The sequence below is a fragment of the Dufourea novaeangliae genome, unplaced genomic scaffold (genome assembly GCF_001272555.1).
Source record: "Dufourea novaeangliae isolate 0120121106 unplaced genomic scaffold, ASM127255v1 scaffold439, whole genome shotgun sequence".
In the NCBI taxonomy this organism is placed as follows: Eukaryota; Metazoa; Arthropoda; class Insecta; order Hymenoptera; family Halictidae; genus Dufourea; species Dufourea novaeangliae.
Window position 1 is genome coordinate 154,784 of NW_015374327.1, and position 25,467 is coordinate 180,250.

The following is a 25,467-nucleotide window of genomic DNA, read 5'->3' on the forward strand; positions in this document are numbered from 1 at the left end:
TCATTAAAATCACAATTATCTGTAACGGTTGACACTGTGTCTCGTCATGCGCACCTCCTATAGTTCACTTTGAATAGCTCTTACAATGTTATGCAAACAGATTTCGGCATGATCAAGCATTTGCTATGAAGCATAAAGAACGTAGATTAATCCCCTGTCATTGAAAATAACAATAAACGACCAGAACACTGTTAAAATCGCAATTTATTTGCAACGGTTGACACTGTATCTCGTCATGCGTACCCCGGTTAGTTCACTTTACACAGCTCGCACACCGTTATACGGACAGCTTTCGTTTAGCTGAAGCACTCAATTTGTAGCTGACAGTACGTAGATTAATCCACTCTTATTGATAATAACAATAAACGGCCAGAACACTGTTAAAATCGCATTTAATCGCGGAGTACCACTATTTTTTGAAGGGTGGCGCCATCCGTGGCGACTCGGTGAAACTGCTAACCAATTATATGGCTAGCAGTTTCAGCGATTTGCCACGGATGGCGCCACCGGTCGAAAAAATACTGGTACTCCGCGATTAAATTGCGATTTTAACAGTGTTCTGGTCGTTTATTGTTATTATCAATAACCGTGGATTAATCTACGTACTTTCAGCTACAAATTGAGTGCTTCAGCTAAACGAAAGCAGTCCGTATAACGGTGTACGAGCTGTCTAAAGTGAACTAACCGGGGTACGCATGACGAGATACAGTGTCAACCGTTGCAAATAAATGTGATTTTAACAATGTTCTTGTAATTACTGGTACCGAGCTGCTAGAGAGTACTAATCTAAGTTCTTTTAACTTCGAATGTAATGCGTGATGAAGAAAAATGATGCCCGTTCAGCCGTGTAAATGCGATCCAAACCTTTTGTTGTTAGGGTTGCCACTCCATAAGGGGTCAGCGTTAATAGTGGCATAAATAATTGTACTATGTAATTCTGGTGTTCTGCAGTATTGGGTTTACGCATTTAGTCGTCAGTAATAATTTGAGACCGACGACGATCTTTTTGAGCGCTTAATTACACCGGAAAATAATTTCTTATTACTTTTTTGCATATGTATGATTTGACTGTTTTTTATCGAAAAAATCGAACAAAAATATACAATTTACAATAGTATTTCTATAATTTTAACAACAATTGCCTTAAATACTACTTACATATATGATTTTACAATATATTTATAATAATACTTGTATAGATTCAATAAAAGTGCCCTTAGATACTTATTTTACTTAAATCCCACTTATCTATATGATTTTACAATGTAGTTGTAATGATATTTATACAAATTCAGAAAAAGTAGGCTTAGATATTATTCATGAGTAAAAGTTTAGTACCTTGGTGGTATTGATTCAACCCTAGTCCAGTCTATATTTCTATGGTCTATGCATGTGGCGTATTCAAGATAAACAGCTGTTTTCGCTGTCGATGTGCCAAAAATGTTTCATCTGTCAAAGTGTACATAAAACTTCAACGTTTGATTTGAATAGCTTACTTACACAGTTCATTACAGCTTCAGGTTATTATATTCGAAGATTCTTTCAAGTGTAAGATTTAATCAGAATGCTCCGTGGATATGAAGGTGTCCGCTTTCTATCGGACAAACAAATGGTGATATTCGACATCGGAAGCGCGTACACCAAGTACAACTGCATTTGCATTAACGCGAGTATTGTAGTACATGATTAATAGATTGAAATGTATATTTAAAAATAGGTATGGTTATGCGGGTGAAGCTACACCACGCGGCATTATAAAAACGGAGGTGATCTGTTCAGAAACCAAACAGCTCAGGAAACTGTATGATTATAAAGATACTGATGATTTGTATCAATTACTCGTTGAATTTCTTCATTGTCTATTTTTCAGGTAATAATGTCCTATTGCATTAGTTTGTTGCATTTTCTAACTTTGTCTTCTCTGTTATAGGTATGTCGTGATAACCCCAAAGGATGCTAGAATTGTAGTATTGGAATCTCTTCTAACACCATCCCAATTCAGAGATACACTAGCTAAAGTACTATTTAGGCATTTTGAAATTGGTTCTCTGATGTTATTGTCTGTTCATTTAGCAACTGTTAGTACTTTAGGCACCAACACAGCTTTAGTGTTAGACGTTGGATACAAAGAAGCTACATTGATTCCAATTTATGAGGGTGTACCAATTTTGAAAGCATGGCAGGCCCTTCCCTTAGCTAGTCAAGCTGTACACGAGTAAGTCGATTCTGTATCACATTACAATATGATAGATACAACTAATATTGGATACACATCTGTATGCTACTCAAATATTATTTTCATAGGTATTTGATCAAGTCTCTGAAAGAGACATCACCTAATATGAATATAACAGAGAAACTTGTAGAGGATATAAAAGTCAGAACATGCTTTGTTACTACATTAGAGAGATCTATTAAATTAGGAACAGAGAATGCTCCTAGTCCTCCACCTGCAGTTGTGTATCCTGGAGTAAAAAATATTACTATACCTGGTGAAGTTAGAGAAAAAGCATTTGAAGTATTATGGGAAAGGGATAATGATAACTTAAGTATACCTACTATGATTCTGGATGCTATTCTCAAGGTACAAATATCAGTCAAACTGTATCACCACTACTTTCAATGGTTGAATATTACTTTTTGTTCCAGTGTCCAATAGACACTAGACGCCCCTTGGCTGAAAATATAATATTAATTGGAGGCACAACAATGTCGAAAGGTTTTGCTAGTCGCCTGAAATCCGAACTATTAACTTTACTGAAAAGCAACCTTTATTCGGACAAATTAAAAATTCAGGTGTTCAAATTTCACACTGCACCTAGTAAACCTAATTATACAGCATGGTTGGGTGGCGCTATTTTCGGAACTATAGACCTTCCCTTAAGATGCGTATCTAAAGAGAATTATTTGAAATCTAATAGAGTCCCTGATTGGACCAGTTTAGTGGATAATCAAAGAGTGGATTCTGTGACTTGTGAAATGTAAATCTTGACCTAAATGTATTTCTATGTACATATTGAAATGTAAGAGCAGTTATTTATTTCCTATTTCTTAACTTTTGTACTCGACACTCTTGGATTTAGAAACACAATTCTAATCAATGTAAAATATGCACATACACGATTGAATAAAAACAGACATATTGTATTGAAAATTCAAAACATTTTTTATTCATAGAAAATGAATTATAGAATTTCCGGATTTATATTAATAGATTTTCCAGTCAAAGTTTTGTATTAGAGTGTTGTCAGTAGTGTAAGTTTCTCATTTAGCTGAAGTTGAGTCTTAATCAACTGAGATAGTGCAACAACCATCAACAAATCTTTCACATTGCTGTTAAACATTTCGTCGAATTGATCGCTCGACATTTTAGGGACGGAGTGTACCATATCCAGAAGAGCGCGACCAACCTAAAATTTTAATATAAATCAATACTACGAGAATGATTTTATTACGAAAAATCGTTAAAAAACAGAAGCAATTAAGTACTTGATTATCTGGCGGTTGTTTAGAATTGAGTACATCATCAACGTATTGAAGCACCTGCTCCAACATAAAAGATAGTTTACCACTGGCTTCTGCGATTTGGGCAAGATCCATCATTGGTTCTATACCACCACTTGCTTTTACCCCAGGTATTTGCGAATGTGATGGTAATTGGGTCTTAGTACAAAGTTGCAGTCCGACAATTTCTGGCTCATAAGATGTAACCTAAATGCAAAGTAATTATATTCCATAAATCCGTAAAAATAGTTACATTATATTCCTCACGAAGCTAGATTATTCTAATAGGTAACACACCTGCACTTTGACTGGGGTGAACATGGAACCTTGTTTTCCATTAGGTACCCCTAACGATACACATACATAAGCTTTAATTGCCATTCTAGTAGTGTTTAGCAATGTTGTATCGACAGTCAAGTGAACAGGATTATTACATTCACGGATATAATATTCGTGAATAACCGAAGAATGAGTGGTGACCTATAAATTGGAATCAAAAGTTATTCATGATAGTTTGTAATATGCACAAAACATGTAAAGTAATCTGTACCTCGTTCCCGGTTGCCCACCACCCAACGACATTTTCCTGTGCGTTGACCCTGTGATTCAAATCGTAAAGATCGATGCCGTACGTGAGATCAGCTTCTACTTGACTTTCGGACTCTTTATGTGGCACGCAAAAGCAATTAGTAACTTCGACCATACCCTTCTCAACGGTGCCTGGAAAAAAAAATTAAATACCATAAGGATTTCATTAAGAATAAATGGCTGTCAAAGTAGCCGATGTTATAACTTTAAACTAGAACTGGTATCGTGTTTTTCATTGAACGAGCGTTGAATTTTTTATTACCTAATAATGTCCCAATGACACGGTGGGACTCGGCTTTCCGACGCTCATAAGCGTCAACAATTTGAAAAAGAACAACAGGATGAACCTTTACGGTGAGGTTAAGCGCCATGCTTCACTGTACTCTTGTTACTATTCACCACCGTTCACAACTATTCACGAGGAAAAGAAGCTGCACTCTGCAGAGCCACGTTACTTGGCTAGATATAGCCGCGTTTCTAAGTACGAGTTTGAGTACCTTGGATTACTGTCAGATGACGTCATTTCTGTCTTTCGAAAAAAATAATTTAATAGAACGTTAAAGTAATAAAATAACGAATGGTATTTTGATGAACACTGAATTGATTACATTGTACTTCAAGTAAAAAAAAGAACCTTGACTCAAACATTCGGTTTTCTTAAGAATTTAGAGAGTGTAGTGGAAATATCAAACCAAATTTTCAATGGTGATTGACATATCAATGAACAAAATAGTTGGCGACTCTACATAATTATGTATATGGTCGAACAGATCTATGATGCCATCTGTATAATAATCCCACTGTTCTTGATATGAGTTTCCGTTTAAAGTGTTTGAAAACGTGTGAAAGCCTAATCATTAATAAACAATAGGAGAAATAATGTACAAACGTATAGATGGTCGTCGTTTAGTGCAGAATGCGGGAGAAAAAGTAATTCTACTTGGAACTGTCGTAAAAGTAAGATTCATATGACATTATGATATGCAATAGAAAGTATAACAATTTAAAGCCAGAGATTTGAGGCTTTCACGGCCCGGCATCATACAGTTATTAACTTATTACTGTTGGGCCTTTTGCATGTAAGCCTTGTGACACAGTATCAGTATGTCATTCGACTCCCTGGTGAAGCTACATGCAATGCTTACAAAACATTGAGAAAATAATTCCACAAAGACACAGCTTTCACCTGAAAGCCTCAACAGTAATTATTGTATAAGTTGGGGCAGGTTTGTTTACTTATTTACTGTGTATTTTAGACAGGTTTTCAGGGTAAAAATATAGAATTAAGAACAACTGATGGTGTACATGTTAATGTGACTTTGCCAGAGTGTATTGATGAGAACACTGAAGGATATATAGAAGTGCATGGCACATTGCAATCAAAATCCACAATGGCCTGTCATAGTTACATATTATTTCCACTGAGTATGACAGAAAAGTTTGGTAGGTGTTTGCCTACTTTTTTATAATATGCATTATGCATTATGAATATATATGGTAAACGCAAAAATTTCTTGTTATAGATGCTGATCAATATAACGAATTGATGGCTATACTGAATGTATTAGGACCAGGAAAATGGAAAATTTCAGAAAATGATACAGGATATTAAGTTATAATTAATAAACAGTTATAAATTCTTATAAGAATACAATTGTCCTTACACACATAATTATCTGGGAATTGATGTTTCATAATAAAATTAAATGATGATGTTGCACAGAAATTGACGATCCTTGTATTATTTTTACATTACGGTCAACTTATTAAACGTACAATACGATATCCTAAAACTAAAATAGGTTATGTCAATACTATTCACTATTCTTAGAATGTTTTCATGGTACTCACTCCTATTTTACATGATGCATCCAAGGAAAAACATCTACAAGTACACGATGTTACTGGACACTCAGAATGTTGCCTATTTAAAAAAGGATAATAAATCGTTTCAAATAAGGAAACATTAAATCATCTGATAGATATAATTTTTAACATATTACCGAAACCAATGTGTAATGTGATCGGCGTGACCACCGTGTCTGCATGACTGACACCATGTGAACCAGTTATTAAATTCTGTTAATTTGTTGTCGCCTTCTTCGTTTCTATTTACACCGGATGTTGTCATTTGTAATCCGCTTACAGTACCCATATGCATCAAACATATTGCACATCTTGGCAACGGTTTTCGGCAATTTGGACACGAAGACATCTAAAGATACAAAAACAGTACCTGTTATAATACAAGATTACTTGTAACCAAATCGAACATGAAACCCGAAAAATATTACCTTCAATTTGTTGGGCGTACTTCCTAATCTACCAAAAGGTCCCCGTGCTCTACTTAGACCCTGCATAAATGCGGATATACTTTTGCCACAAAAATTACAAGACACATATATTTGTTGAGGAGGTTTCTCGTTTGTCGACGATCGCATTGCAATATCGAAATGTGCTCTTTGAGTCCACATTTTCCACGCGTTCAAAAGATTTCTATAACTATATTTAAGCTTTTTAAGCTTAAGGTGCTTTACATTTATAAACTTTTCAACACTCAGTTTTAGTTCTAATACCTAGTGATCCATACTTGGACTTGATTCTCTTGGAGTAATTTTGGTGTGAATGCTCTGATAGCTAGCAGACTGCAACTTTGAACATCTCCGGTAATTTCTAAATACCGATTTAATAACTGTATACCTTCTAAACTTGCACCTGAAATATAGTAATGTCTAACAAGAAATTATAGTAGATAGAACACAAACAACTGAACTTGTGATCATACCTGTTAAAAGGAAACCAGATAAGTTACCCTCGTCTGTTAATTTTTGAGTGAATCGTTTCAAATATTCGTTCAACTTATTATCCGATAGAAACATCAGCGCGAACGCTACTCTGTCCTCGACTGCCATACCATTTTCATTCTATGAAAACAGACATAGTGAATATCCTTTTCCTTGACGGCAACAATTTACATCTACTTACTAAAACATTTTCGTAAGAATCATCCGCCGTCAGAAACGCAAAGGTTGCTCTTAAATAAGGATCTGAAAGTTGGGACCGACATTTCAAGCATGATTCTCTCCACATACTATTTCTATCTTCAGAAAACCCTGATAAAGCCATGGCAACAATGTTCAGATTCGCTGACATTGACATTTTATTGGCACCTCGATTCAAAATTTCTATCGCTTGTCGCAAACATAAATTAAACACCGCTATTGCAGCTGCTCTTGGGTACGCTCCATCTCTTTCCAATCGTTCTAGGAACAAGTTATCGTACAGAGTATTGGTATCCTTGTCGAATCTCCAGCCACATAAAAGCAAACCTTTATCTCTATCTGGAGACCTACAGTAGAAAAAATAATACCTCAGGTGGACTCCCTTTATATTGATCTTATTAATTAAATACCTGTAAATTTTTGCAGTGTGATTTGATCCTATATCCGACCAAGGACGATGAATCAATTCTGACTTCAGAAAACCATTACTTCCCTGTTGGCCATCTACTTTTAAAACTGTTCTATGTAATATCGACGAACATTAATTTGTGTATTTTCAATGTAATATCTTTAAAGAAACTTTAACTTACCTGACACCTGGATGTTTATTATCTGGACTAGATATAGTTCCATCTTCAACCAAATAACGACTCAGGTACAACCACTGCCACAGGTTCTTTAAGGTATCATTCTCGGCCAGTTCGCCATTCTGAGCCAGTTCTGGCTACAAATATATATGTGAGAACTTGCAAACGAGGTAAATTGGAAATCTCTAAACTTACAAGTAATCCGTATTCCGAAGTTGCACGTGTCTTAGTCAAAATAGAAATATCGTCCAGAGCTTTGTAAATGCTATCGTTATTGCATATGTATTTAAATGACTTAGAGGCATGATTCCATGCGAGATGAGATCTGGTGGACCAGTTTACTGTAATCCTCTCACAAACTGTATAATCTGTAAGTCCTGTGAAAGTCAGTCAAAGAATTTAATGAATTTTATCTAATTGTTCTTGCAATTAAATAGTAATACCATCAAACCTTGCTGCGATATTGCCAGTAGTCTATTTACATGTGACGGGTGCCATGAAAAACTTATTGGATTGTGCCATGGTGGTGCAACAGTCCTTTCTAAAGCCCCAGGTTCGGTATCTTCTCCTCCGCCAATCCCACAGTGCTGAATGTCGTATAAATGCAATGTCACTGTATTTAAAACAATACTAACATTTAGTATTAACTTTACTAATTGATCTTCATATGTCTAGTGAAAATTACTATGTTCTACCCGAATCTTTTTGTAGAGCTCCCAAAAGATTGTGCCTGGTTGGACACCATAAAACTTTAGTAACTTGTCTGGCTTGAGACAAAGTCAAAACAGGCTTTTCAAAGCATCTTGTATCCCAAATTGTTATTTGATTATCTACACTCGAGACTAAATGATAATTATTGTGCGGATTGACAGATACATTGTACACTGATTTGGTGGCTGCAGTATTTATTACCTTTGCAGAATCTAGTAAAATTAGAAGTGATATACACATATATATACCAGATAAAATGAATGTAATCTGTTGAATTCTCTTCCTACCTCTGAAGTCAATAATTTTCAATTGTTTATTGTTTGCACCAACTACCAGACATTTCTGTTCGTGTTTGAACCAAGCAGCAGAATGTACAGTTTCAGAAACAGAAACTTCAGCAATAGGTCTTATGGAATCTGTTTGTACTGTGGTATGATGATGCACTCTTTCAGTGCCTTGCGCTCCTCTATTTACATCCCATAATAAAATGGAATGTTCTTTATTATGTTTGTCTAAACCAGATACAATTAAGTTTGTATCTATGGGATTCCAAGCAACGGTATTGCATTGTCTTGCATGTTTTGGAACTGTAACAATTTATTAATATATAAGAAACATATACTCTGCATCTGTATGACAAAACAATTTACCTAATTCTTTTCCAGTAAGACCTTGTGAATCAAACACTGTTGGACCGAAAGTAGTTAATGCAACTTTTCCATTTGCTTGTCCAACTGCTAACAGAATATCAGGCTCTGGTTGTGGATATATATCGATACATTTAACATAATGATGATTGGTATTTGTAGCAAGTAAATGAGCTACGGTAGAGTCAGAGATCTTTGTATCTATTGAGATCAAATATGTAAAGGTATTTTGTTTATTAATCTTATCATTACGGACATATATATGTATATATTATTTGCAAACATGTACTCACATAATTGCCTTATATTGTCTTTTACTTGTGTAACTTCATACAGACAGATCTCTGTACCCCAGGTAATGAATTTGTTTGCATGAATAGGGGACCACTGTACATCAAGTTTCATACTACTCATTTTGTTATAGCTTTATACAGCTTTATTAACGTGAACAAAATGCATCTTAATCTGTAATAAGAAAACGACATTATGTGACTGCTGCATCGGTATTTCTTTCTCATAAAAAATGACAGGTAACCTCGAATAAACTCCGTCATTCATTGAAAGATTCCATTTAAATTTAACACAACCATGCACCATATTAACCGTGTACTTTGCAAAATATTGATAGTAAAAGTACTAGCATGTTAATAAACTGTGTGACAGTAATGAAAAGTTACTTTACGTAATGGTATCTGATTGGTTGTTAGAAAATTCAGTCTGAACTAACATCACGGACTCATATACAGGGTGTTAAAACATTACAGAGTAATAAACTTATTATACTTTCGCGTCTGAATTAAAATTATAAAAAATTGTTCTTGTTATTGAATAAAAAAAAAGAAAAAAATAGGATGGACTGGTCTCTCTTTTGTTACAAGTACTAATTTTCTATCTTTATTAAATTTTGTGCAAAGAGTATAATACTAAAACCACAGATGTTAACAAGTATTTCATACAATTCCAATGAGTTATAAACCGACAATACATTTTTAATGCTCTCAAATACATAGTGCAAAAGACACATGAAACATTTCAGTTAATATATATAAAATACATTTTATTAAAAATGTAACTGTAGACATGTGATCGAATAATCGACTATAGTGCCTGAATTACATAAAAAGATGATGTAACTTATGACAGACCTGTAACTTGAATATACATAGTTGCAAACATTTTTGTTGTGTCCTGACATACCTAAATCTGTAGCATAAAATCGGTTGAAGTCATATACGCGCTAGGGAAATTACTCTAAAGAATTCTATTACAATATCAATCTCAAATTGATTAACAGCGAATACTTAAAAGGCACAATAAATTTCAATCGTACAAAAATATGAAAAGTCAAACTCGCAGAGGATGTTACTTATTACTTAATAAGCTAGTACTAACAAATATGTTTCCAAATCATAATCATCCTGTGAAACTTCAATACTTAGTAATACATATTATATACGTATACATACAGAAACATACATATATATGTACACTGTAAAACTGCAAATGTAATATCAAGACATTCTTATTATATTTTTGCATAAATAAATGCACCTCATAGAGGTTCAAGTCTTTTCGGAAAAGTCTGTTAACCACGTGTTCAGTCTATTGTAATTCATTGTCTATTATAAGTCATAGACTCAATACATTGCATTCAATTGTATTCTTAGTTTGTTATAAAAACGCAACATTCAGCCTTCCACAATAAATTAAACTTTCAAGTACATAGACATTCGATAATGTTTTCAATCTACAGTTCAATTAATGAAAAACCAACTCGATGGATCTTTTAAATAAATTTAAGTGGCGTTCATATAAATCCTGTAATGCTACAGGCTTAATGTTTGTTTGTTCTAGACGAGAAAGGCATTTCACTGTAGAAGTAGTAAACTTTTGTTAGTATTTATACGCGCTTATGTATCGTAAACAACTAGACTTGCAGAATACAACAAATAACGAGTAAGCAAATCGCAAATTAATTACCGCGCGTCTTCATTACTTTACAGTGTTGTGACCGTCACAATAAGAAACATAGTTTAGACAATTTTGAATTGTTAATACTTTGCCAACATATAACTAAGAAAAAAAAAAAAAGAGTGCTGAAATTGTTTAAGGTCACAAACAAACATACAAAATGTATCAGGTGAAGATATAGTGATTTTATTTGCAAACAGAGTCAATTACAGTATGTTCGTGATAAATATTTATAGCTTTTTGAATAACTATTTTTAATCACCATGGAACATTGTGCAGAATTTACATGTATATATCCACTATTTTTAACAAATCAAATCTTCACTTGTACTAAATGTTAGCTTAAATGATTGTACACATTTCAGCACTCCAAGAATGACACATGAGAATTTCAAAAATAATTTCACGGTTGTACAAAGTACTTTTGTGCTCTAACAGAAACTTTTTTGACTCTGCGTTATAGTGAAACCTACGTCACGAATCAATAGCAATGAAGGTGACTCTAATCGTAAATATCAGTGTACAGATCAGTTATTTTACAAAAAAAAAAAAAGAAAAAAGAAAAAGAGTACAAATTGCGCAACTTTTAATACAATAAATATGAACAGTTTGTAAACTTTTTGTGTTCTCAACGCAAATATTTAATCTGTTTAGTGTCATTTCACTGTAAAGTGTTAGAAATCTTTCATGTATATATATCTATATACGTATATAAATACACTTCTCTCTTACTCAGTTTCTGTAATTAGGAGCCGAACGTTCCGTTACAGAAACTATATACATTGCTTTATGTTTGTTAGAGGAAACGGCAGCAGTTTCTTTTCTTCTTACGTTCTTTCCCATCCCCTTGATTTTCCTGTGCTTTACGCGCGGCTATTGCGCGCATTAAGTCAAAGAATACCTGCAATGTGATAAATACGGATGGTCGATCTTCAACATACGCTTTGATCTATTGATTAGAGTACTTAAGTATAATACGTTAGAATATTTTCGAAATAATTGTGTACATCAATGTTAGTTGTTAAAATTAAACTTTGCGTTCTTGTTATTCATTTCACTACCATCGAATTAATGTAATACACCTAATAGTGTAATACTCGTGTCCAACAAAGATAAACAGACTAAAGTGACGTATCATGTTCGTGTTGCTAGAGTAAACATGCGCAACAACAAGCTGTATTTACTATTTCATATTACAATTCATAGAATCATTACGACTCTTTCGATGTCTAAAGAGGGTACATCAGAAACAAGAATAGAAAGTGTCATTTTGTGCTTTTGTAATCTGAGACATTAAAATTAAGTAATACATGCAATGCAGTATTTCAGGCATAAGCGAGTGTCAACCTGGCAAGCAATATATAAGAACAAATTTTTTTTTTATACGTGCCTGTGTGACACTCTTACAGAAGGTTGATACTTCTGGTAATAAGAGTTACCTGTTGAGAATCGTATATGTACATATTTATTTGAACTTTCGAGAAACTTAAAAGAATACTGCAACTTATAGAAACTCTAATTATCGTTTGATGGTTCATTACAAGAAAATTAGAAACAGTGCAAAAAAAAAAACAGCAAACCTATAGAATAATGCACTTCTTTTTCTTCTTCGTCGCACGGTCTTTCCCACGACCGTTACTCGCTGATTTATCCTCGATCTTGCGCGACCTTATTTCACGCATCAAATCGAAAAATACCTGGAAATGTGCAATCGATGCTATCTCAAAGCTTCAAGGCTTGAAAAGGGTGCTTTATAGATTAATAGAAATACATAACGTGTATATGTTCATTCGGTGCTTATACAGTACTTTCACAAAGAGGTACGAATTTGCAAAAGCTACAAAACATATGCACAGAAAAGTGAATGAAGAAAAAAATATAAGATAAATTACAAATTAAGCTGAATAAACATTTATCTCATGCAGTTTCTTTCTGCTCCAAAGGCTAAAGCAAAATCAAATTGTTACAATAAAAGAAATACCAATGATGCATATGGATTACACAATTTTTGCATACAATTATGAATGTGTAAACATTCTAGCTATTGATAAAATTCTATTAAAAATGATTAATTATTGTACCAAATAAGATTCTTTCCTAGAGAACATTTTCCAGTTGCTATTGTCTATAACATGATATATGTAAAGAAAATTTGATCATTGATTACCTTGTCAACATTTTCCTTTGTTTTTGCACTTGTTTCTACATATGGTACACCCCATTGCTGCGACCTTGATTGAGCTTCAGCTAAACTGACTTTTCTCTTTTCTTGTAAATCACTTTTATTTCCCACTAATAGAAATGGAATGTTCTCATCATTTTTTACTCTGAGGATCTGTTCTCTGTAAGTATAAAATTCCATGCTTTGTTCGTTCATATATATACACGTATATAAATGTATTTTATTATTGCTTACCGAAATTCCTGAGTAGCTTGAAAACTATCATCCTCTGTTATAGAAAAGACACAAAGAAATCCCTCACCACTTCGAAAATAGTTATCTCGAATTGCTGCATAATCTTCTTGTCCTGCCGTATCTAAAATGTCTATTTGTACTTCTTCGCCATCCAACACAACTTTTTTCCTATAGGAATCTGCTTTTGTAGGTTCATAATCCTCTACAAACTGACAGACATATAAGAAAAGATATAATGGTTTATAATGTGTTAACATATAATTGTCATTAGATATTTCATATACCTCATCATACATGAACTGTAATGTCAGGGCAGACTTTCCAACGCCTCCACTTCCAACCATTATAACTTTATGCATTGCTTGTGGAGCACCTGGCTTCTTTGACATGTTATTAGAATTTCCTGAAAAAATAATAATATAAGTTTTACTAAAAAGTTGTATAAAAGGCAAAGTTGTACATAAAAGAACAACAAAATATGCTTTGTACAAATATTCTGCTGTGTTTTCTGAACCATAGATATTCTGAGAAATTCATTTCATTGAAGGAAGTTGAGAAAGGCAGGATGTGAAACTACTGTTGTCAGCACGAGAGATCTAAAAACACAGTCAGAAGTATATATTTACCTGTATTGTATTGCTATTTACCCTTTACTCTGATATATTTTAAGCAAAAGAAATTCAGTATATTAATTTTTTACGAAAATTAATTAATGTATATAATTATGTATTTATTAGAACCCAGACCATACTTTTTAGTAAAAGATCATATTAGATGATTCAAACATTCAAAAATGGTTGATTAGTTAATTCCTAGTGAATATGCATCGCATCATAATTATTTATTGTTTCGGAAAGAAATTCAATAATAAAAAAAGGAAATAAAATACGTACAGAAAGTGAAACAGATTACCGTAACATACTATTTTGAAATGAAATCATTTTTATCCAAAGACAACAAATAGGCACAAACGAGAAAAAATTCAATAGATCTGGCACACACACAGCAGGCAGAGACACAAATATACACGTAGTGGTACATTTGACTTCTCCGTTTTATGTTTATATGTTAAACACAGCCCGAAGAAAACATGAGACCAGGAAACGTTTAAACGGTGTGCAGAAAAGTGTACATTAGAGCTACGAAAATTGGAGTAACGATCGCATTATATCACACTTATCTATCGAAACGAATGAAACAATAATAAAGAAACATCCGAACGTATATGACTGACGAGTAATGAAAAAGGCGGTGCCACACGCCTAATTTCAACGAACATCATCTTTCACTTCGACATCTATCGTGCACTCGAATGTGTACGTTTCAACCCAATTTCTATCTTCGACGACGACAGACATGGATCGAGTAAATACCTTTAAGGATAGCGTCTACCGTGTGGGATCTTCAATATTCTTTATACAAACTCGGTCGTCGCGCTTTCCTTCGCCGTAACGCGACTGATAGCAATAATTAACTACAGATGTACTATACGTGCACTCTACCGGCTCCTCCTTGCACTGCGATACCGGTGACGGTTTAATCATTGCATTCCTATAGACCGGTATCACCGGTGACACACGCCTCAACCGATAAAATGTCTCAATTGACAAAAGTAACTGATGAATTCAAGATTGATGTACCAACTAGAAATTTAGGGAAGCATCTATTACTGTGCACTGAATATCTTCGTTACGATTTATGGATCGTGCAACAGTATTATCCATACCTATATGTAAATCGTCACGTAAATAAAATAGTAATAATAACCGAACCGTTCATTAGAGGTGTGATTTGAAAAAAAAACAAGTACTGATTTACTATCGAAATTCTGAACGGTTTCTAATTCATTCGTGTACTTAAAATAATATTGTTCCAATTAACATCTCAATGTGTCTTAATGGATTCGAACTTTACACATCGTATATTTCCATATTTATTTCTATTTTCTTCAAATCGCTATCTGCCTTCTGGTGACTTTTTCAGTACCCTTGCGAGCAATCTCGGCTTCCGCTAGGGGAAAAATCAGTACAGGAGAAGGGCCTCCTATCACTTGGTCTCGGGAATTATTGAAATTTATGTCAAATTAACATCTATTTCGGTATTTGAATCAAATTTACCAAGTAGTAGGAGGCCCTTTCGGCCCTTTCCTTACGTTACTTTTTCCTCTAGTGGAACCCAAGTTGCTCGTGGGTGTACCAAATTCCTTCTATGTATTCGCTATTTTCTAGTTCCAAATGTTTTTTATTGGTTGTCATAATGAACGACGATATACGCATTCTCTCGTGCTTCTCATTTTTACAATCAATTTTTCGTATATTAGCATATACTTGTTAGAAATCATTCACAGCGAGCGTAAGCAAAAAGGAATGATTCTGCCCGTATTATTATCCTTCGTTTATTCACGTTTAAAACCCGAAGGAATCGGTTAGACAATAATAAAGTGACGTCAAGAAAAGTCGCGTGATCTGTCTCGAGGCTACGGGACTGGTCAGAGGTATCTCGCGCGACAGTCGACAGTGGTGTTTCCTAGAAAGTTGAATTGAAATTAACGATAAATTTCGGAAATGTAGGGCGTGTATCGCCAATTTTACGTTGAAAATAACTTCGTCTTGTAGAAAGTATAATTTAATCTACTTTCCAAGACAATCGATAAACGTTCGAAAAATCTTTAAAAAGGTAAGAAGGAGCCATCCAATGAGAGTTACTGGCGAAAAATTTCCTCGTTGCTAGATCCGTACGTAATAATAATCGGTTCGGGACTCGGGATCTGTGTGTAGCGCGGCGCGTACTAAACTTCGGACTTCGGTGCACGGCTTACTTCCAGTTACTTCTCTCGGTCGCAGACTTCTGTCCGAAAAAGTTCATCGAACACGAAGCAAGCAGTACCGTTTTTTTGGATTACTATCGCCACGATGTCGAATCAACGCGATGACATTCTATAAAATATACGGATCGTAAAGAATGAAATCGCAGTGTCAGTGAAAATTATCGCGACCAGTTTCCATGCGCGATTGATGAGCAACACATAGTACATCTCTTGTGCTTGGCAAGACTGAAAATTCCTGAAGTGTTCATTCCCTTAGGGAGCGTGAATCGAAACAACTGTGCCATTTATTCGGTTGGAAACGCCAGGGGATCTTCGCGAGATCTCGTACCGAGGATGACCGATCCAAAAATCGAGATGCATTACACACCACCAACCTCCGACACCATTCAAACGAAACCCTTTCCCATTCGAGGTAAGACTACCTTTTTTTCTACGTCATCGTAATAAATAGGGATTTTCTTATGCTTATTGCTGGACGAATTCTTCGAAAAAGTAGATATTGAAAACAATGAAAAAAATATACGAAGCTTGCATTCTACAGTGTTCAGTATTTCTGCGTAGAAATTCTTCGTTACGTTGTCTTATTTACAATATCACAAATCGTAAGTCTAGTTCTCTGATAGAAGAACGATCAAAATTGAATGGTATTTGTTTTATTCCTCTTGGAAAATGAGTTATCGCACGTATTAATAATAGGTGAAGATGAATTTTGCTTTTACGAGGAAACACTGTTCTTTTTGAGGGCCACTACACTATGGTCTATCGTCCTCCAGGAACATAACCTGAAAAGATGCACTGTACTGGGCCGCATGTGTATTACGTAGGGTGTTTACACATATGTGACAGTGCTAGCATTTAACAATCGAATTTTGTGGCAATGCGAAACTAAAGTGGCTGAAAAGGGATTATATCTGGCACTATAAGAACCACCTTTACTCGTGATCTCGTTTAGAGGCGGTGATTCTTTTTTACGGTTCGATTTCGTGTTAAGGTTGATTGGAAAAAAATACCGTTTTCTAAATAATGTTAATGTTACGAATACATCATTCGTAACTTTTTACAATAAATCGATCTTTTTAAGGCTTATAAAACACTAACAGTCATCTGATCTAATACATTATAAGCATCGACGAAGTATAAGAATAGACCTTACGTCTTATGGGAATTGGTGGCACATATAAACTGCAGTACCGACACCTTAAAAAGTCTGTGATATTAGTGACCTCTACGTTATGAGAATGGTAAATCTACGGTGGATAGTGACACTAAGAAGGAAATGGGGTAACGTAACCCCAAAAAAAGTGGGCTGCAAAAATACATTGGATGAAGTGTCCACATACGTCGTCTATGCTATAAGTATAGATCACATTTAGCGGTTCCCATGCTAGCATTATTTGACCGTTAACTCGATCGATTTTGCATGCTTTTGAACAGGAATATAAATTGCATAATGTTTTAAAGCTAGCTTAATGGCGATTTCCAATTGAACGTTTTCCAGCGAACTGAAGGCTTGGCTTGGTCAGGAAATTCGCTGCATTCTAGAACCGAGAAAATCAAACGTACGATTTCTCGGATAGGCCAACAAATTTACCGTAATTGTACCTTGGTCTTTAGTCGATTAGTAAAAACAACTTGTGACCGATAAAATTAATCTCGGCAGATTGGACTGCGATGAAAAGTGGCTACGCGTTCACGTGTTTGTCGAGTTGATGAGGGGTGATTTCGCAAACAGCTCTAGATAACGTAAAATGTTTACGTTGAAAAGTCCATTGGTAATATTTTGTCAATGCAGATGAACGGACTAATGAATATGTTAAATTCGAGTTTCATTTTCTGGAAACCTTATGAAACCTTGATTCGTTGGTACTCGAATCCCGAGTTGGTGAAAATAGGCAACCGTTCATTAATAGCACTAACTAGGAATTGCGTAAATTTCATTGGACAGCCCGTGGCCATTCTGGTCTCGCATAAATCTGAGGATTGTCGAGCGAGAACGTTCCCGTAAATCGTTTCGAATATTCGACATTTTCCAATGAATATGCTTGACGATCGGATTAATGCTTCTATTTTCAATTCTTTCGCATTAAGATATCTCTGTGTCTTCGGTTGTATCTGCTAATTTAGGTTTACCATAATCATTTGCATACGACACATATGCATAGAATATTGAAAAGGTGATAACTAATATTCGTTAAATGCGAAGGACGTACTATCCACGTACAGCGAGAAGACTAATAACGATAAAACGAATATATGTACAGAGGCGAAGCTTATGGTTTATATATATTATTATACTTCTCGACTTGTATCGTCGCAACGAGTGATTCATTATTAAGTTACGTCACGTATTTAACAAATAAAAAACAGACGGAGGGCACGTGTTGCACGAGATATGGGATTCTTATCGGTGAAATTTGATAGTGCGTCTCGTATAGTTCCGATTGATTGCCACTCCAAGTCCGTTGTGACATGACGAAAATTCAATGACAAATAAACAGGAATACTGTTTAATAATAATTCCGATGAATAAATAATACGTAACCTCAGAAAATGTCCTGTGGCACTGGTAATGGACCTGTATTGATCTTTGTAGATTTCTTTGAAACCGATTTCTTTATTCTTATTTCTTTATTCTTGGTTTTAGGTGAACGGGCAAATTTCGTGAACAAACCTCATGTGATCGCGATGGTTGGTCTGCCGGCACGCGGCAAAACGTACATATCGAAGAAGCTGTGCAGATACCTGAACTGGATCGGTATCAGCACGAAGGTGTTCAACCTGGGCGAGTACAGACGACACGCGACCACTGCCTACCAGTGCCACGAGTTCTTCCGTCCTGACAATATAAAAGCGATGGCGATACGTACCCAGTGCGCGATGGACGCCCTTAAGGACGTCTGTCAATGGTTGGAGAGCGGAGACGGCGAGGTGGCCGTTTTCGACGCCACCAACTCCACCATTGAAAGACGTCAACTGATCCGGGACATCGTCGTCGAGAAAATGGGATTCAAGTTATTTTTCGTGGAGTCCGTGTGCAACGATCCAGAGATCGTTGAACAGAATATCATGGAAGTACGCAGAGCATTCTTCTAAATACGCCTGAAATCGAGAAATTGATTATTGTAGTAGAGTACAGGCTGTTCCTGAAGGAACGTTAATTCGTCGACAGCAAATTCGATTCTGAATCAGAATGTTCCAATAAGTATACAAGCAGAATGTTTCCTCGAATTGCTGTGCACTTTTAAAGAGATTGTTGTTGCAAGCAGAACATACCTATGAGATTCGCGTATTACAATTTCATTTTTCGTGGTTTGTGAAGCTTTACTGATCATGACTCTTTAAGGAAGCATTAAGACACGTATGTTTATTGGACTTCTTTTTGCAGTAGAATATGGAGTAGAAGAACATTTACGAGAACGATTTATTTAATGAGAAGTATCTCCTGTATGTTTAGGTAAAAGTAAGCAGTCCGGACTACGCGAATATGAACAAGGAAGAAGTATTGGCCGACTTCACGCTAAGGATCGAGCACTACCAGGAAAAGTATCAGCCGTTGGACGAAAATCAAGAAAGCGATCTTTCCTTCATGAAGATTTACAACACCGGCGAGAAAGTATTGGTACACAAGCACGAGGGACACATACAAAGCAGAATAGTGTATTACCTTATGAACATTCACATAGTCCCGCGTACAATCTACTTAACCAGACACGGCGAAAGTATAATGAACCTCGAGAGCAAGATAGGTGGCGATTCGGAGCTCAGCGAAAGAGGCTGGGAATACGCGAAAGCTTTGGATAACTACATCACTAGTCAGGATATACAGGTAAGACTTGCACGGAATTGAATATGGCTGCGTTCGAAACAGAAAAACAATCGAAATCGTTCCAATTAAAGGGATTGCGGGTGTGGACTAGCTGGTTGAAAAGGACCATACAGACGGCAAGCGACGTGACCGTGCCCCAAGAAAGGTGGAAAGCGCTTAACGAGATTGATGCGGTAGGTTGAAACGAAAATTTGTACAGCTAATTGTACACAGGCTTTACAAGATTTACTCTTTTTCTATCGAGAGGTTTAACTATTGTGTGGGCAATCAAAATATTCACGGTTATTGAGCAATCCGAATACAGTAATGTCTGGATGAGTGCGACATACTGGGGTCCGTTTCGGAGCATTCATGGCAAGGCAGAAAAGTTTTCAGTCCCCCATAAATTTGCTTTGCTTAGTTTCCGTTTCCCCTATTTTAATTGGTTCCACAAGGGGTGCTCTCCAGTGGTGGGAAAAACACGGTTCCGTGTAGCATTCATCGAGGGATCACTGTACACCTATTCTGACAGATTAGATTAACATAGATAATTTTACTTTCATACTTTCCCACACCTTTTCCTTTCCTATAATATACCAAGTGCTGTTTTAGGCAAGAACATAAAAGATTGTGAAAGGATATTTGTAAATGGGTACCCGATTGCCTACACAAGGGTTAAAAGGAATCTTTTGTAACAAAGTTCACAGAGCATCTATTTATTTAATGTGGTCGCATTTGTCTTAGTTCTCTATTTCAAATTGTCGCTACGAAATGTCCAGTATTATTTATATTCCTGTAGAAGTGTTTCGTTTCGTTAAGGATACATGAGAAATACTTATGCACAGGGTATCTGCGAGGAAATGACTTACGAGGAAATCGCGGAGAAGTATCCAACAGACTTCGCCGCGAGAGATCAGAACAAATTTTCCTATCGCTATCCAAGAGGCGAGAGCTACGAGGATTTGGTCGCGCGGTTAGAACCGGTGATAATGGAGTTGGAAAGACAGGGTAATGTTCTGGTAGTCAGTCACCAGGCGGTTTTACGATGCCTGCTCGCTTATTTTCTGGATAAAAGCGCGGGTAAGTAGTCGATCACGTTGTCGTTCGAGGCGACAACGTTCTTCCAGCATAAAAAAAAGGAAAAAAGAAACGAACATTAAATACGATACGCATTTACGCCGCTTCTATAGAAGCACAAACGACAAAAATCGAACTGTCCAAGTCTTAAGTTATATAACTATCCGACCTTCGGTGTATCGAAACGAAATAGGAAAATAGATACGTATACCTCGAGATGCAAGACGCATTAATGCGCGTAACGGAAGTTCAAGGCGGCGTGATTTTTGTTTACATAATAATTTCATTATCGCAAATTGCGAGTATTGATTACGGCACGGCGATGAGCGCATCGTATCAGATGTTTCGCGATCAATGGCAAGCTTCAAAGAACACGATTTACGTTTTTTTTCCTCTATCCTGTAATCACGCTGTACATTTTTTTTGTTTCGTTACAGACGAACTGCCTTATTTACAAGTACCGCTGCATACTATCATTAAACTGACGCCTGTTGCTTACGGTTGTAAAGTGGAACATATTCGATTACCCATCGACGCAGTGGACACGCATCGGCCGAAACCAAAGGTAGAAACGATTAGAATTGAGTCATAGTAATCGTTCTTACCCCCCCCCCCCCCCCCCCCCCCATGAAAATGAAAAGAAAGACATATATTCTATTCGCGGAGCATATTAAATAAAATATAACAGGTCCCCATGTTTCGTGTTTTTAATGTTCCCAGAATGCCTGACCATTAGACTGGATCGGGATCACTTTCTTGTATCTAATATTGTATCTAATGTATCTTAATGTTTTCCGTTCTCTTCAATTTCAAGCTTGCAAATTAGAAGTTGCGCTGCATGCATTTCTTCGGGTTAGATAGTACGTACATACAAAATGCGATACGTCGTACCACGCATGTACTTATTTTACTGTAAATACACGATTACGGGTGGGGTTTTTCTTTTTGTATAAATATACGAGAATGGTTGACTTGTTCCAAGGTAGAAATATACAAGACTGTACGCGTCCGTGATTAACGGACATCGTCGTCGTTGCAATTTACTGTAACCAAATCATGTAAACCTTTTGCGGTAAATATTTCGTTATGCGAATGTAAGTCGTCGTAGCGAATAAATATTGTCTATGTTTATTCGTTGTAGAGTAAAGTCGTTGTTCTATGTTGTGATTCGACAATGTATAAATGCATCTTCGACCAGCGGTACGACGTGGCCATAGAACTTATCTAGTTAAAGCTTGCTTGATAACACACACACGCGCATTCTGTTATTCATGTAGCTGTAATTCATTATGTAGTAGTTGGCCGCTTACTGTAGCCATAGGGACCATCATGCAAACATTGTAACCGGTCCTTATGAAACTATTTTCAGATCCCGGGATATCTAGAGGAACGATTCCGAGGGAAAGTCAAGTTGCTACACACGTGATAACGACGACGTTAATAGCACGGCAGAGATAATTCTTGCTATCGTTCCGAGGTGCTGAAGACGCATTGTTTTGGCAGCTGGCTGCCTTTGCACGTCCGGCGCAACGCGCACCCATTTTAACTTCCGCTGCGAACAATTTAGACGAAAATATTCTTTACAGCGATCGATGATGTATCCCATACAAGTTATGCGACTGAAAGATATCCTTCTTTTTTCTTTTCTCTTGCAGTACAGAAACGCGTGCTAGTACAGACAATCGCCGTACAGTCTGACTTTTACACCTTTGGGTTATCGCTGGTAAGACAGGAGTATTTTACCGATCAACAGTCGCGGTAGTGTATCACGAAACTCTAGCGTATGTGTAATTCAATTATGTATCTCGATTTCTATTTGAAACTCTTTTTCGGTCAATCAGTACCGCCATCGGACGTTCAGACGGTTTGCATTCAAATTGGCCAAACGGAAACACAGAATGCCTCCAATTTCATTCGAAGATAGTCAACTTAATAATTTGGTGTATGTCCATATATGCGTTTCTTGTAAATCCAATCGTTATTCGCGTGAATAACGGTCGATCCCCCATAGGTATTCACCAAAATACATAATGATCGTGTAACAACGTTTCATGTTTTACAGAAGCGTATTCTTGATACCCTATTCCGGCAATTGTCAACTTGACGAGATGTACCTACCGATCAGGAAGTAATTGCGAGATGTTTACGTGTTAATGAAGCATTGTCCTGTACAGGAATCATATTAAATTTGAAATGTTTCTCGGCTTACGTAATGATCTAGTTGCCAGTATGAGGAGGAGCAGGTTCCGAAATAATTATTGACCAGGCGACCGAGCAACATAAAGAAGATGCTAAGCAACTTTTTGAAGTATAATTTATTTCGAGAGAAATGTACATATTTTTTTAATGCCCTTCACGACAGAAGCAAATATATTTACTGAAAATTAATACTCTGTGTCGTTATATCAATTCCCAGTTCATATCACATTCGAATATAAACAATAATATTGTTATTTTAGTTGTTAATATTGAATAAAATTTAAACGATTTTAAATTTAATTTTTGTTACCTCGAGATACCGAAAAATAGTTGGCGCCGAATATTAGTGTTTCTTAACAATTTACGCACCGTTACATTTAATGAGATATTCGCAAATGAAAAAGCAAAAATTTGTTTGCAAAATAGATAGTAAATGGTCTTTTTACACAAATATGTATGCAGAATAGAAGTATACTATTCTTCGGTCTTCGAGATGATAAATACCCGTAGGAGACAGTTTTACATATCGTGTGCACTCGATGCTATACCAGAGTGCGCTGAAGTAGAGTTGTCAATAACAATGTTGACTTTTCATGTTCTTTGAATTTTATTTGTGCAATGCACGCGATGAAAAACATAAATGACAAAAATGATGGCTACAACGAATGAGTTTGGCCCTGACTCTGGCGGCAGAGTGAAGGTAAATTTGTAAAATTACGAAAACCATACTGCATCTTTATCTATCTAACCTATAATTGCGCGAAACTTTGTAATGAAGTTTATGAATTGACGTGAATGAACCGATTTATGAAGAAGAAAGAATTTATGAACCGATATTATTTAAGTTCTCGATAATAAACCACGATTGGGTGTTCTTTTAGGGAGTTACGATAGTGAAGCCCATAGTTTACGGTAATATAGCCCGTTATTTCGGGAAGAAAAGGGAAGAAGATGGCCATACTCATCAATGGACTGTTTATGTTAAACCGTATCACAACGAAGATATGTCGACATACGTTAAGAAAGTTCATTTTAAGTTACACGAAAGTTATAATAACCCGAATCGTATTATGACAAAGCCACCGTATGAACTCACCGAAACTGGTTGGGGAGAATTTGAAATTGTCATAAAGATATACTTTCATGATCCTAATGAACGTCCTGTGAGTATACTCTTAATGATATTTCATAGATAATCCCAAGTTTATGCAAAGCATTATGTTTATAATAGGTAACTATTTACCATATATTGAAACTGTTCCAAACAACACCAGAAATACAACTGGGCAAAAAAAGCTTAGTTTCTGAATTTTATGAAGAAATCGTATTCCAAGATCCAACAGCACTGATGCAGCATTTATTGAATTCCAGCAGACCCATAACACCTGGCGTTTGGCGCCATAACACAGATTGTATGTACATACAATAATTATTTCATTTACATTACAATTATTTACTTTCACAAGCGTGCAAATTATGTTTCTTATTTGTTATACAGTCGAAGCTAAGAAAGACTCTACAATAAAAGCAATAATGGAGGCAAGAAACAAAATAAGGCTAGAGGTCATAGATCTGAAGGAAAAGTTAACACTAGCAAAGGAGACAATTGCTAAGTTTAAAGAAGAAATTGCCAAGATTTCAAAGGCTGGAGGGAGTTTGTCCATTGTATAAATAGAATACTAAACTATATTACTTTTTTAAACGATTAATTAAGATGTAAATAGTATTATTGTGAAATGCTTGTAAATTTAATAAATCGAATGTATCACTTTTCATTATTTTACACTATACAAAATTCATTCGTTAGAATGACGTAACAGACGTTACAGAAATACGCTGTTGGAATTTTAGTTAATGGTGTTGATCATGTATATAGTTCATGCTCACTTGCCTAATACGTGAAATGATTCAGTATTCAAATAACAGAAAAATATTTTGCCTTAAATTCAAATTGGACTATTATTCGTAACGGGGCATGCGCAGGAAAACTTGAAAGCACATGATGGAAACTTATTACATTTCTGTAAGAAAGTTTCACAACAATGATACATTTCAATCTAAGTTACACGAGATAACAATACACACTGATACGTATGAATCTCGGTCTATTGATTTTTAGTGGTAGTGAAAAAC

The 25,467-nt window shown here is 35.8% G+C and overlaps 7 protein-coding genes across 7 annotated transcripts; 4 read left to right on the forward strand and 3 right to left on the reverse strand.

Moving 5' to 3' along the window:
- The first annotated feature begins 653 nt into the window (after positions 1 to 653).
- Positions 654 to 3,129, forward strand: LOC107192902 (actin-related protein 10). Its single transcript, XM_015582251.1, is given in 6 exon segments — positions 654 to 689; positions 1,515 to 1,644; positions 1,718 to 1,870; positions 1,931 to 2,228; positions 2,318 to 2,584; positions 2,650 to 3,129. Coding segments are annotated over 5 exon segments (1,134 nt in total). The 5' UTR covers positions 654 to 689; positions 1,515 to 1,564; the 3' UTR covers positions 2,986 to 3,129.
- A 22-nt stretch (positions 3,130 to 3,151) lies between these two features.
- LOC107192903 (eukaryotic translation initiation factor 3 subunit F) lies at positions 3,152 to 4,518 on the reverse strand. Its single transcript, XM_015582252.1, has 5 exons — positions 4,355 to 4,518; positions 4,055 to 4,224; positions 3,802 to 3,984; positions 3,490 to 3,711; positions 3,152 to 3,410 (listed from the first exon to the last, which is right to left on the reverse strand). Exons 1-5 carry the CDS (start codon positions 4,461 to 4,463, stop codon positions 3,237 to 3,239), a joined length of 858 nt encoding a protein of 285 aa, XP_015437738.1. The 5' UTR covers positions 4,464 to 4,518; the 3' UTR covers positions 3,152 to 3,236.
- Positions 4,519 to 4,920: 402 nt separating this feature from the next.
- On the forward strand, positions 4,921 to 5,829 carry LOC107192914. Its single transcript, XM_015582270.1, has 3 exons — positions 4,921 to 5,049; positions 5,349 to 5,535; positions 5,616 to 5,829. The coding sequence occupies exons 1-3, from the start codon at positions 4,972 to 4,974 to the stop codon at positions 5,702 to 5,704; spliced, it is 354 nt and encodes a 117-aa protein (XP_015437756.1). The 5' UTR covers positions 4,921 to 4,971; the 3' UTR covers positions 5,705 to 5,829.
- Positions 5,807 to 9,617, reverse strand: LOC107192915 (WD repeat-containing protein mio-B). The gene is made up of 16 exons (XM_015582271.1): positions 9,575 to 9,617; positions 9,333 to 9,504; positions 9,043 to 9,240; positions 8,680 to 8,979; positions 8,377 to 8,604; positions 8,133 to 8,294; positions 7,877 to 8,058; positions 7,685 to 7,818; positions 7,505 to 7,615; positions 7,078 to 7,441; positions 6,878 to 7,016; positions 6,669 to 6,807; positions 6,387 to 6,594; positions 6,096 to 6,307; positions 5,944 to 6,016; positions 5,807 to 5,885 (listed from the first exon to the last, which is right to left on the reverse strand). The coding sequence occupies exons 2-16, from the start codon at positions 9,451 to 9,453 to the stop codon at positions 5,880 to 5,882; spliced, it is 2,577 nt and encodes an 858-aa protein (XP_015437757.1). The 5' UTR covers positions 9,454 to 9,504; positions 9,575 to 9,617; the 3' UTR covers positions 5,807 to 5,879.
- A 2,236-nt stretch (positions 9,618 to 11,853) lies between these two features.
- On the reverse strand, positions 11,854 to 14,927 carry LOC107192922 (ras-related protein Ral-a). The gene is made up of 6 exons (XM_015582278.1): positions 14,800 to 14,927; positions 13,711 to 13,829; positions 13,427 to 13,635; positions 13,178 to 13,352; positions 12,591 to 12,707; positions 11,854 to 11,911 (listed from the first exon to the last, which is right to left on the reverse strand). The coding sequence occupies exons 2-5, from the start codon at positions 13,813 to 13,815 to the stop codon at positions 12,591 to 12,593; spliced, it is 606 nt and encodes a 201-aa protein (XP_015437764.1). The 5' UTR covers positions 13,816 to 13,829; positions 14,800 to 14,927; the 3' UTR covers positions 11,854 to 11,911.
- A 1,036-nt stretch (positions 14,928 to 15,963) lies between these two features.
- Positions 15,964 to 22,624, forward strand: LOC107192885 (6-phosphofructo-2-kinase/fructose-2,6-bisphosphatase). The gene is made up of 8 exons (XM_015582234.1): positions 15,964 to 16,102; positions 16,510 to 16,665; positions 18,898 to 19,325; positions 19,708 to 20,079; positions 20,151 to 20,252; positions 20,904 to 21,138; positions 21,573 to 21,700; positions 22,505 to 22,624. The coding sequence occupies exons 2-8, from the start codon at positions 16,587 to 16,589 to the stop codon at positions 22,559 to 22,561; spliced, it is 1,401 nt and encodes a 466-aa protein (XP_015437720.1). The 5' UTR covers positions 15,964 to 16,102; positions 16,510 to 16,586; the 3' UTR covers positions 22,562 to 22,624.
- Positions 22,625 to 23,918: 1,294 nt separating this feature from the next.
- On the forward strand, positions 23,919 to 25,019 carry LOC107192931 (YEATS domain-containing protein 4). Its single transcript, XM_015582286.1, has 4 exons — positions 23,919 to 24,034; positions 24,216 to 24,497; positions 24,566 to 24,746; positions 24,833 to 25,019. The coding sequence occupies exons 1-4, from the start codon at positions 23,975 to 23,977 to the stop codon at positions 25,003 to 25,005; spliced, it is 696 nt and encodes a 231-aa protein (XP_015437772.1). The 5' UTR covers positions 23,919 to 23,974; the 3' UTR covers positions 25,006 to 25,019.
- Positions 25,020 to 25,467: the final 448 nt, after the last annotated feature.